Here is a 13,209-nt window from a genome sequence, read left to right as displayed (position 1 = left end):
TATTATTAATAACATTCAAATTAGATTCAGCAACAGGTTTGATTCACTGTTTGGTTGATTGATTGTGGAAACATCAACAGATACAACAGATACAACAGTTCTTTATCAACAGTTCAATGAAGATCCATGATTTCAATCATGGATCTTGAATAATCAAACTAATGTGACTCTTACACTTCTGTAGGGCTGGTTTCAGTACTCCCTCTTCACAGTTCATCTTTCTGGGGGGTAAACAGATGGAGAGCAGCAAACTGAAACATTGACACTATGACCTGTGCCCTATACCACGAAGCTCGCTGAACATACCCAGGCTTTCTTGGGAAAACCTGGCTCGACAGAGCCGCAGCTCGCAATCAGAGTTAAATGGTACCACGAAGCTCACTTTAGATTCATTTAGTTGAACCAGGTTTTCCGCCTTAGGTTCAGTGCGCGTTCACGTGAAAGGGGCGTTTTTTGCGTCATTTTTCTCGCCTTTACGATAGATCAAGCAGTCTATATGCGTATACGTGAAAAGATTCAGCATATTGTCTGTAAAATAACTATGCCAAATGCAGAATTGTTCGCCATTAATCCAAATAGAATGATGATGATTTAAAAATGCATAAGCAACGTCCATCCTACCTTATTCTATCATTTAGGGAATTCACTTTAAATACACCCTATTTAAGAAATATATCGCATGTTTTCGACCACTGAGAGGAAGCGTTTGTAGCGTAGTGGATTAGTATAAGACCCGAACGCCAGTGACCGGGGTTCAAATTCGCCGGTCTATCATCGTGCATTTTACCCCCATAGATGTGGTGCCAGCACGGCCTTGAAAATATGGGTTCAAGTTCGAAATCAGCACAAAAATATAATTCCATATGCTTTAGCGAATAAGAATTTCATATGCATGAGAATTAGGACTTTTTAAGCCTCACATAAATTCGCGTCACTTGGGAGTCGAACCCCCCGCGCAGAAATTCAAGACTGACGCGCTACCTCCACTCTAGCACTCTTGACCCCTCCACTGCCTCCCCCTGTGATATCTTCATGGTACAACTAACCCAGGCTTGGAGCTCAACATACCTCGCTAACCCTCTAACCTCTGATGAGAATCTGTATTTCTCATGAAGAACCCCAATTTCGTTGTTTGTACAATGACAATAAAGTCTGAAATCTGAATATCGTCAGACAATGCCAAGGGATCGGTTCTGTCCCGTAAAACCCTCTGTCTCCGGAGAGACGCCTGTACAAGAAGTACGCCGGGTCCACCCACAAATGGTGACGCCATTATCAGAGTAGGGGCTAGGAAGCTGCGCACGCCGATTTAAGTAGCCGATCTCCGGCTAGTCTAAGCCGAATAACTGCTCCCGACCAGGTTTGGTTGCGAGCATAAGTCACCATGGTGATACAGCGACGCTAAAAGAGATCGACTTTCGTGGTACAACTAACCCAGGCTTGGAGCTCAACATACCTCGCTAACCCTCTAAGCGAGCTTCGTGGTACAGGGCCCAGATGTATTCATTGGTTTGCAAGCAAAATGTACACAATATTATAATAATTATTATTAACAGCATAATAGGGAGAACATGGGTGTCCATTCTAATCCTAGGAGGAGAAATTGGCACTGAGCTGTCCTCTCCATACCTGAGAATGTGAAGTTTCCAGGATTGATCCTCCCGGCCAGCAGAGAGCAGCTTGAATCCTGATTCTCCTGGAAAATTGTAGCTCAGGTCTAGCGCTTTCAGGTGGGAGGGGTTAGAGCTCAGAGCCCTGGCCAGAGAATCACAGCCTCCCTGTGTGACCAAGCAGCCAGACAACCTACACACACACAAACAGACAGTCATGAATCTGTTTCATGAATAATGATTTACTATTTCATAATCACCTGTTCGAGTAAAACTGACCCGAGAGTTTCCAGTGTACACTGTGTGCTCCTCAGTCCAGCAGAGAGCAGCTTCACTCCTGAATCCTTCAGATCATTGGTACTCAGGTCCAGCTCTCTCAGACTGGAGGAGTTGGATCTGAGAACTGAGGCTAGAGCTCTGCAGCATTTCTCTGACAGATTACAGCCAGTCAGCCTAAAATCAACATGAAGGTATTATCAACCCTTAATGGCTATTTTGGCCATTTGGCCATAATTCATGTTCCACGTAAAAAAAGATTAACCATATCAACGCAATGTATTATTTTATTCAGCACAACCTCATCTATATTGCCGGACCAATTCATCCGTCCCTTTGAGATACCGATTCAATGCACAGGGCATTTTTTTAAGCAAATATTGAAAAAAAGATAAATAGATTTGACTTCAAAATTAAAATTATATCATTCGGAACAAACGGTTTGGAATCAATTAAATCTATGTCTAAGGAAAAAACATTATGACATAAAAGTTTGTTTAAGAATGGAATGGATTTGGGACTGTAGTCTTATGGAAGGACGGGTTGGACTTGCCGATCGATTGTGTTTGGATTGGTTGTCCAAAATCCTGTGCTATGTAACAACACAATCTATCGCCACTAGCAAATGTTTGTAGAACCCGAAGCATCTAAACGTCTGCGACACCGCCATATTGGAGAGCCCTGTAGCCTGTAAAGAAATACAAGTAAACGGGGGAGCTGTGCTTGTTTATTTTCTTACTCCCAAACACATGAACCTTGAATAAAACGACTCATTGAATTGGGTTGACAGATGTAAACGTTATAGTGCTTTATATCCAGAATGACCGGCGACACCTTTATTGTTTACGGGCCAGTCTCTGCCTCTCCAATATAGCGGCAACGTTGATGTACGGCAAGGCCAATGCAGAGTCTATGTATATATGTCTACGTATATCCATAACGTTACTTTTTTACAATTATTTTTAGTCATAGACATGACAAAGTTATACCGACGGATGGAAAGACAGGGATGGGTTAACCACCTACACCAACACGCCAGGCCCAAATGATGCAACCCTCTCTTCCACCTGAGCCACTGCTGTTATACGATAGAAAATTCACAATCATGGCCCCATTCTGCTCTTTTTAAAGAAAAGGTTACATCAAGGATGCTTCTCATCTAAATAAGCATCTTATAGTATTAGTTATTATATTGAACATATTAAATGCTACTGATTTCATCAAACTAGCATGTTTAACCGCACATTAAATATAACTGACCTTAGACTTTCCAGTCTACAGTGTGGACTCCCCAGTCCATCAGAGAGCAGCTTCACTCCTGAATCCTGCAGATCATTGTTACTCAGGTCCAGCTCTATCAGACTGGAGGAGCTGGAGCTGAGAACTGAGGCCAGAGCTTCACAGCATCTCTCGGACAGATGACAGCCTTTCAGTCTTGTGAATATAAATACATATTTCATATTTAAAAGGATGACAGACTCTGAAAAATCCAGCGACTATTAACTTTTTTTTAGGACACAACTCAGATCCTTCCGTCATAAACACTGCAAAAACTTTCTCCGTCCTGACCTCTCCTCTCTGCCAATCACATGTTTCCCTGTTCATCAAACAACAGAGAATCAAAATAAAATTCTCAAAGAAGCCTATAACGAATACATTTTATGTGTTGAGTTGTTGCTATACAAACTATGTAGCAACAACTAAACGTTGTAGTATTATTGCAGGATTATTTAGGCTTGTAAATATTGATATATTTTTTTACTTTGACTATATTTTAGATTGCTACTGTTTTATACCTATGTCAAATCTTCAGATATAATATGTTGTACACAACAAGTACAATAAAACTGACCTGAGAGTTTCCAGTCTACAGTGTGGACTCCCCAGTCCAGCAGAGAGCAGCTTCACTCCTGAATCCTGCAGATCATTGGAACTCAGGTCCAGTTCTCTCAGACTGCAAGAGCTGGAGCTGAGAGCTGTAGCCAGAGCTTCACAGCATCTTTCGGACATATGACAGCCATTCAGCCTGAACAATAGATAAGAACATGTTAGATCCCTCAATCTTTTATATGAAATAAATGCTTGTTCTGTAACCTGAATATTGATTTGAATGTCCAGTAAACAGTGCTACATTGGTAAGGGATAATCCAAGACAAGGTGTGCTGTCATCAAAAAAGAATGAACTACAGGGTTATAAATTAGTGGATTATCTTGCTAATATCACAGGCATTTTCAAATCTCTAAAATAAATGATAGTTAATATGATAGATGATAGTTAATATATGTATGTGGTCAGTGCACCTACAGAGATGTTTTGGAGGCTTTGACCACTGGCAGCAGCCTGAGAAGACCTTCCTCTGAAGCAGAGTAGTTATTCAGGTCAAACACGTCCACTTCTGATGACAGTAGGATGAAGGCCAGAGCTGACCACTGAGAAGGGGAGAGAGATTTTCTGGAGAGACTTCCTGATGTCAGGTACTGCTGGATCTCCTCCACTAGAGAACGGTCCCCCAGCTCATTTAGACAGTAGAACAGATTAATGCATCTCTCTGGAGAAAGATCTCCACTTATCTTCTCCTTGATGTAACTGACAATTCCCTGATTGGTCTCTGGGATGCTTCCTGTCGGTCCAAGCAGGCCTTGTACGAGAATCTGATTGGTCTCCAGAGAGAGGCCCAGGAGGAAGCGGAGGAACAAGTCCAAGTGTCCGTTCTCACTCAGTAAGGCCTGGTCCACAGCACTCTGGCAGAGGAGCAGGAGATCATTTGCCTCAGAGGCTGGTGGTTTTTCTGAGAGCAGATTGACACCACTTTGGAAGGACAGAAAGACATGAAGGGCAGCCAGAAACTCCTGGATGCTCAGATGGACAAAGGAGAACACCTTGTCATGGTTCAGCTCATAATCCTCTTTAAAGATCTGGGTGAACACTCCTGAGTACACTGAGGCTGCTTTGACAGCAATGTCACACTCGGCCAGGTCTGCCTCGTAGAAGATCAGGTTGCCTTTCTTCAGCTGGGAAAAAGCCAGTTTTCCCAGAATAACAATGATCTCTCTAGTACTCTCTAAATGCAGATCTTTTCTCCAATGATACTTCCTGTCCCCTTTTATGGATTGCACCCTCAGGAGATGGATATACATCTGAGTCAGGGTATTGGGTATCCTTTCTCCTCTCCTGGATGATCTGAAGAAGTCCTCCACAACTGTAGCAGTGACCCAACAGAAGAGTGGGATGTGACACATGATGTGGAGGCTTCGTGATTTCTTGACGTGGGAGATGATTGTGCTGGCCAGCTTCTTCTCTCTGAATCTCTTCCTGAAGTACTCCTCCTTCTGTGGGTCGGTGAACCCTCTCACCTCTGTCACCATGTCAACACACTCAGCAGGGATCTGATTGGCTGCAGCAGGGCGTGTGGTTATCCAGATACGAGCAGAGGGAAGCAGGTCTCCCCTGATGAGGTTGGTCAGCAGCCTGTCCACCGAGGTGGACTCTGTGACATCAGTCAAGATCTTGTTGTTCTTGAAGTCCAGAGGAAGTCGACACTCATCCAGAGCATGAAAGATGAAGACAACTTGGTGCTGGTCGTATCTGCAGATTCCTGCTTCTTTGGTCTTAAAGAAGTGATGAAGAAGTTCCACCAAGCTTAACTTTTTATTTTTCAATAAATTCAGCTTTCTGAATGGTAAGGGAAATGTGAAGTGTATGTCTTGGTTGGATATGCCTTCAGCCCAGTCCAGAGTGAACTTTTGTGCCAAGATGGTTTTACCAATGCCTGCAACTCCAATTGTCAATATTGTTCTGATTGTTTTTTTTTGTCCAGGTAGGAGTTTAAAGAGGTCTTCACATTTGATTGTTATTTCCGCCTTTGCTTGTTTCCTGTACATTTCTTCAATCAGTCTGATCTCATGCTCCTGATTGACCCCTCCACTGCCTCCCCCTGTGATATAGATCTCTGTGTAGATATCATTCAGAGGTGTATGCTTTCCTGCTTGAACTAATCCCTCAAACACACGCTGGGTCTTTTCCCTTAAACTAGTCTTGAAACTAGCCACAGCAGGACTTTCAGGTTCTTCAGGAAGAACGCTCTGGAAAAGAACAAACATTGATGAGAACATCACTCTGAACTAACCGAGGACATCAGATCCATCTGTCCTACGGCCAGAACAGACATCTTGCCTGATTACGACCTCACTACAGTGTCACAGGATTTCTATAGATTCGGCACACGTGTTCCAACCAGAATCAACAATGTAACTGCTGATAAGGTTACCAAACTGTTTGGTATGTTTATGTATATTATGGATTTCAGTTGAATTAGTTGCATCAGATTAACGTGTGAATAAGTATTCATGCCGATAGCCAGCTCCCTGTAACTATTCTATATTTTTTAGCTGTAAACCAAGTGTAGAGGTTAACCGTAGTTCTGCATTTATTTCTAAATGTTTCGATTACCATTTAATTGGATTGACATCTGAGTGACTTTCCTTACATGACTAAACGTGGTGTTCAGTTGAAATATCCATTTAATCCCCATAGCAATTTAATATTTTTAGGCTGTTAAAGTCAGAAATTGATTATCACATTATCCCCATTACACTGAAATACACAAGTTACATAGTCATGCATCAAGGGTCGTGGTTGGTCTATTGGTCAGCGCAATTCCAGGACTAATTGTGAATTGCGCCCACTTCATTTCATGGGCCCAGAAATGAAGTGGTTTGTTTATTTACAGCTCAGTAAAAGGTATTGTTGTACATTTAAACACCTTGGAGGTCTGCTCTGTTTGATGATGCTGCTCAGACTGACCACTGGTAACCTTTGACCTCTTCTGGTGTTGTCTGTTAAGAAAAAAACACACAGAGAATCACACATACATGTCCGTATGTGCACATACATACTTCAGATGAGATGAAGAGGCAAAAAAAACAACTAGACCCACTGTACGTTATATTATATCTTGAGTACTTTCCTTACATTATCCCAATTGTTTGCAACAATGTCCAAGCCAGAGAAATCCCTACTTTTATCGTGGTAACGGCCCGCTACATTTGGCAGTATGCCCATGCCTTCATATGCCGTTTACCCCCTTACTTCCGGGGAAACACGCAAAAACAGTAACATACTAGAGACTTCATTTATTAATATGATATTTCAATATCAGTCTAGCTTATAATTATGTGTTACTTTGACAAATGGCTCATGCCCGTCTCAAAGATAATGCAGTGTTTTCCACACATACATTTCCCATGCATTAACTATTTCTTAAGGATATTTTCATGACTCAGTATTCGGGATGTGGAAAAAAACTAAAGAAATACCAAATACTCAGAGACATCTCTGGTTCAATTGCGCTTCAGTTAGGCTGTTGTTTAGGGAAGGGTCTTGACCAAGGAATGGCTCTATAGAGAGGAGTGCTGCTGCCCGAGCGTCTCCCGAGCAGGTAAACACAGCTAGACACACGGGACAGATACCATTGATCGCGTGGTTATTACCCCGCCTAACATCGCTGTGATTCAGATTGTGAATCTCTATTGAAAGTCCAATATTGTAGTATTGTAAAACGTTCAACCCCCCACCGTCAGCTTCCACCACAAGTAGAATCAAATTCTTTGGGAAAAACTAATGTACAGTAGAGTACGATAACGTCATGAGGCTACAAAAACTATCAAAATGTTCGAACGATTATTTGTAGTATGAGTTAGCATAACATTATCTACAGCTGTTTGGGTAGTCCACTCACGTAAGTTGGCCATTTAAGGAACTTCCTTCACATGAAATTACATAGTGTGACTAAACGTGACTAAAGGTAATGTAGATACAACCTGAATGCATTAACTCCATCGTGACCATGACTGCCAGACACACAGAATCACAAAAACACACAGCCTCGCCCGCATGTGCACACAAACACTTTTTCAAGACTATTGAACATCAGTATCAGTAGGATCTGATCATAGTCAACTGGTATCTTTTCATTATCTGTTTGAAACTCTCCTGCTGGACACTTCTGGATGAACAAGAACCGGGATAAATGGATGTTTGATAGAAGCTGTATCTTTATAATATCTGGTAAAGCCTTACCTCTTCTCAATAGACTGATTTCCATCTTTAAAGTTAAGAGGTTTAGCCATAGACGAGTCACTCTTCATGGAGACACAGCTTGGTCCAGGGGAGTCTGCTCCCCTGGAGCAGAGAGAGAGGTCAGAGAGAGAGAGGTCATGTTTCCCGAAGCTCCGCTAGGCATTGGAAAAAACTACTTAATTCATCGTTCAGATCTACTTTATCTACTTTATCTTATTTTATTTACCTAACAGTATATAGTTTGTTTCCGTCGTCCTCAATCGCTCGATTCAACAATACATTTTGGCACTTTTTACTCCCGGATCAGACCGAAGAAAAAGCCTTTGACTTTCCTATCACCAACATGCCTCTGTATTCGGATATCTCAGGCACGGAGACTGGGAAATGCACAGACTGCGCCGAACTGAAACAGTCATTGGCTTTAATTGAAACTAGACTAGCAGCAGTAGAAAAATGCAAAGGACTATCACAGGATACAGTGCCGATGGGTGAGTTTGCTGAGCTCACTCAGATACAGCAAGATGATCAAAGCTACACTGTATCCTTCCCGAAGCTGGACAAGAGAGAGACAGTTCCAGCTGCGTCTCACTGGCTCAGAGTCGGCGCTAAGCCAAAGCAACATACCAAAGTGAATCAACAAGTCCACTCAACACCAAATGCTAAGCTACCCAAAGCTAAAGTTACATGTATCAGCCGGATTAGCCCGTCACTCAAATCAACCCTGCCACTGAAGAACCGGTTCCTGCCACTTCAAGAGTCCACGAACGCGCCTGCCACCGATGCACCCCTGAGCCCCGAGATGCGTCCGGACGGACAGTGCGGACAGAGACGGAACAACCAGTCGCCACGGAGGCGGGCTGCGCATGTGTCTGCCACCGTCCAACAAGGGCCCATCTCAGAGAAAGCAGATGAACCAGACACTTCTGATTATAGGAGACTCAACTATCAAGGATATAACCGGTAAGAAGATCAAAACATGCATCTTCCCATATGGAATGGTTAGTCATATCAACCATAAACTAGACAAAGTCATATTGGAGAACCCCAAAATCTCACAGATTATTGTGCATGCAGGATTTAATGATGTTCAAAGAGAACAGTCAGAACTTCTGAAGAGGGATTACACTGATCTATTGGATACACTGGACAAAATTACACATCAAGTCTTCCATCAGTGGACCCATACCAACAGTTGACAGGGGAATAAACAGATTCAGTCGTCTACTTGCACTGAATACATGGCTTTCCAGAGTCTGCAATGAAAGAGGAAGGGACTTTATTGACAATTTCAACTTATTCTGGGGGCGCAAATATCTTTTCAGAGCAGATGGCCTACACCCAAACAGGTTAGGCTCAAAACTGTTGAGGGACAATCTTCTCTTCTCGCTTTACGCACAGGCCACAATCTTGCCATGGTCTGACGCACAGGCCACAATCAGAGCACAGGTTGAGAAGAAGCGAGACTACAGCCTCCCCCACACAACTACTCTGCCACTATCTGACACACAGATAGCAGACAGCCCACAGACCTTGAAGAGAGACAACAGCCCGCCCGACGCCATCAACACTGTGCCCTCCCCCATCGCTGATGCTGGCTTGGCGAGGAACGGCCACCCCCCTCCTCTGCATTCCCCCATCGATGATGACCTCCAGCCTCATCTCTCCCATAGCCACAACAACAACTCCAGCTGGGATAGAGTCTCCGATGTCTCCCTTTGCGATTTTCCAGCCGAATTTAAGAAACTGGAATATGCTGGCATCAAACTTGCATCTGTGTCAATGATAGCATCGCCACGTCATGGCCGCAGGACGCTAACACCCAGGAGGATGGCGCCCCACCCCCACCACCGTACTGATAGTAGTCCTGAGTATTACTGAGACAAAAAAGGGTTCAGCCGTAGACACAGTATAAAGGAAGTTTCTCATAATCTGCTGAACCCAAGGTTGCCTACGTCAAAGCAGGGCAACTTTCGCATTCATGCTGTAACCACTAAGAGAGTAAACAAAGGGAAACTTAGACACACTGCTAACCTCACAAATCTCATATCTATTGCCTCCAAACCAAAAACAACCTTAAAGCCTATCAACAGCACCATCAGGATGGCTCTACTTAATGTGAGGTCTCTTAATAACAAATCATTTTTAGTTAATGATCTTATTAACACTTCTAAACTGGATTTTATGTTTTTAACTGAAACATGGCTGGAACAAAATAACAGTGCAACCGTTCTGATAGAGACAGCTCCTCCCGACTATAACTTTTTTGATGCATGTAGATCTGGAAAAAGAGGTGGAGGGGTTGCTGCTATATTTAAAAATGTATTTCAGGGGAAACAGATGTTATTTGGTGATTTTCCATCATTCGAATACCTTAGTGCTGTATTGAAATGCTCCCCCAGAGTTCTCCTATTAATTATTTACAGGCCACCCACATATTCTGCAAATTTTTTCGATGACTTCACAGAATTATTGTCTAGCATCTCCACAGAATTTGACTGTCTAGTTATAACTGGTGACTTCAATTTTCATACTGATGATTTGAATGACAAGTGTGCCAAAAAACTTTTTACCATTTTGGACACATTTGAACTGTCTCAACATGTGAAAGAGGCTACTCATTGTAAGGGGCACACTCTAGACCTGGTTATCACAAAGGGCCTCAATGTTTCTGATCTCTCTGTGACTGATCCTTCCTTGTCTGACCACTTTTGTGTTTTCTTTAACATATCTTTTATTCCCGACATACAGACAAAATCAAACACTGTCAAAAAACGGTATATCAATGAAGATTCTAATGTACTTTTTAAAAAGGCCATCTCCTTGCTACCACCTCTAAACCCATGTTCTGCTGATGATCTTGTAGAAAACTTTAATTTGAAAATTTTGAAAGTCATAGATATCATTGCACCTTATAAGGTTAAAACGATTTCTGGAAAGCAAAAGGCACCCTGGAGAAAAGCTGCTTCTGTAACAGCACAGAAAAAAGAATGCAGGAAGGTTGAACGCATCTGGCGTAAAACAAAACTTCATATTCACCATGATATCTATAAAGAGAGCCTCCGTGCCTACAATTTAGACTTAAAAAATGCTAGAGAAACATTTTTCTCCAATATCGTTAAAACCAACACTAATAATGCAAAAACCCTATTTGCAACTGTTGACAGACTGACCAACCCCCCAACAGAAATTCCACCTGATCTCCATTCCACGCAGAAATGCAATGAGTTTGCAGCTTTTTATATTGATAAAATTGAAGGTATCAGACGCGCCATCAATATCTCCACGTCAAACAAAAATGTTGGACTACCACCCTGTTCAGGCAAAAATTACGTGGCAAGGATGGCATGCTTTGATGTTATAGACTCTCAAAATCTTGTGGAAACTGTGACACAACTAAAGCCATCCACCTGTTGCCTTGATACTATACCTACCAACCTCTTTAAGAATGTTTTCGACTGCCTAGCAGTAGACATATTGCAGATAGTTAACAACTCTCTCCAGTCAGGCAAGTTCCCAAAAGCTTTGAAAACTGCAGTTATTAAACCCCTTTTAAAAAAGCGGAGCCTAGATGCCTCTATTATTAACAACTACAGACCAATATCAAATCTACCCTTCATAAGTAAAATCATTGAGAAAGTTGTCCTCCAGCAACTAAATCACTTCCTGGCATCAACTGGTTGCTATGACACCTTCCAATCAGGATTTCGACCCCTGCACAGCACTGAGACCGCCCTTATTAAAGTTGTAAACGACATCCGTCTTAACACAGACTCTGGCAAAACCTCAATACTAATGCTACTTGACCTCAGTGCTGCATTCGACACTGTAGACCATACATTACTTCTGGAAAGGTTAGAAAACTGGGTGGGGCTTTCAGGCACTGTCTTAAATTGGTTCAGGTCCTACCTACAAAATAGGAACTACTTTGTTTCCATTGGCGACTTTGTATCAGAATCAACCAACGTGACATGTGGAGTACCACAAGGTTCGATCTTAGGACCCTCTTTATTCAACATCTACATGCTCCCACTAGGGCAAATCATGCAAAATAACAATATTGACCATCATTGCTATGCTGATGACACGCAAATCTATGTATCGCTATCACCAAATGACTATCGGCCCATAGATCTGCTGTGCCAGTGCATTGAGCAAGTGAAGGAATGGATGTGCCGAAATTTCCTTCAACTAAATGAGGACAAAACAGAGATAATTGTATTTGGTTCTAAAACGGAAAGGCTTAAAGTAACCCAACACCTTCACTCTCTGTCCCTGAAAACCTCAATCAAAGCCAGAAATCTAGGGGTTATCATGGATTCAGATTTACATTTTGACAGTCACATCAAATCAGTTACAAAATCGGCATATTATCACCTTAAAAATGTAGCAAGACTTAGAGGGCTCATGTCCACCGAAGACTTACAAAAACTTGTACATGCCTTTATCACTAGTAAGCTTGATTACTGCAATGGTCTCCTCACAGGTCTCCCAAAACAAACTCTGAGGAAGCTTCAGCTTGTTCAGAATGCTGCTGCTAGAGTTCTAACAAAGACCAAAAAATTTGATCATATTACACCAATTCTGAAATCGTTACATTGGCTTCCTGTAGGTCAGAGAATTGATTTTAAAATCATGTTGCTAACCTATAAATCCCTACATGGTTTAGGCCCAAAATATTTAACTGATATGCTTCCACTACATCAGCCTTCTAGACCACTAAGATCCTCTGAGACCAATCTGTTAATTATCCCCAGAGTAAACACAAAACATGGGAAAGCAGGATTTAGTTACTATGCAACAAATAGCTGGAATAAACTCCCAGAGGATTTAAGACTTGCCCCAACTCTGAGCACCTTTAAAACAAGACTGAAGACTTTTATGTTTGCTATAGCCTTCTGCTAAAATCTTAAATACATTGCACTTTCTAAAAAGCTTTTTAACTTTGCCTCTATTTTTTATTTTAATACTAAAATGCCTTTTTAATTTACCCATTTCTTTGCATATGTTTTTCTTTTACTTATCTATTATTATTTTATTTTATTGTATGACTGTTTATATGTGAAGCACTTTGAGTCTGCCTTGTGTATGAAAAGTGCTATATAAATAAAGTTGCCTTGCCTTGCCTTGCCTAATTGGCAAGTTAAGCAATTTAATTTATATACGGTACCTTTTAGTTACGTGACTAAACGTGACTAAAGGTAACATAGATAAAACTTAAAGGCATTAACTCCATCGTGAACACTA

The 13,209-nt window shown here is 41.8% G+C and overlaps 1 protein-coding gene across 29 annotated transcripts in view; it reads right to left on the bottom strand.

The window, feature by feature from the left end:
* The window catches only part of LOC130372264 (NACHT, LRR and PYD domains-containing protein 3-like), an 88,577-nt gene that overhangs the window by 62,990 nt on the left and 12,378 nt on the right, over window positions 1-13,209 (bottom strand). For 19 of the 29 annotated variants that reach the window (XM_056578167.1, XM_056578170.1, XM_056578165.1 and 16 more), the window contains one exon: window positions 7,966-8,067. The exons of 4 other annotated variants lie outside the window; for them this stretch is intronic. In XM_056578167.1, the coding sequence (XP_056434142.1) occupies window positions 7,966-8,067 (102 nt within the window). Of the gene's footprint in view, window positions 1-174; window positions 222-1,629; window positions 1,804-1,889; window positions 2,064-3,146; window positions 3,321-3,738; window positions 3,913-4,191; window positions 5,970-6,649; window positions 6,723-7,965; window positions 8,068-13,209 lie in introns of all 29 variants that reach the window. 6 more of the 29 variants (XM_056578182.1, XM_056578183.1, XM_056578184.1 and 3 more) reach the window with 4 other exon arrangements.

Source organism: Gadus chalcogrammus, chromosome 19 (assembly GCF_026213295.1).
Source record: "Gadus chalcogrammus isolate NIFS_2021 chromosome 19, NIFS_Gcha_1.0, whole genome shotgun sequence".
NCBI classification, from domain to species: Eukaryota; Metazoa; Chordata; class Actinopteri; order Gadiformes; family Gadidae; genus Gadus; species Gadus chalcogrammus.
This window is presented reverse-complemented; position numbering and strand designations above follow the sequence as displayed.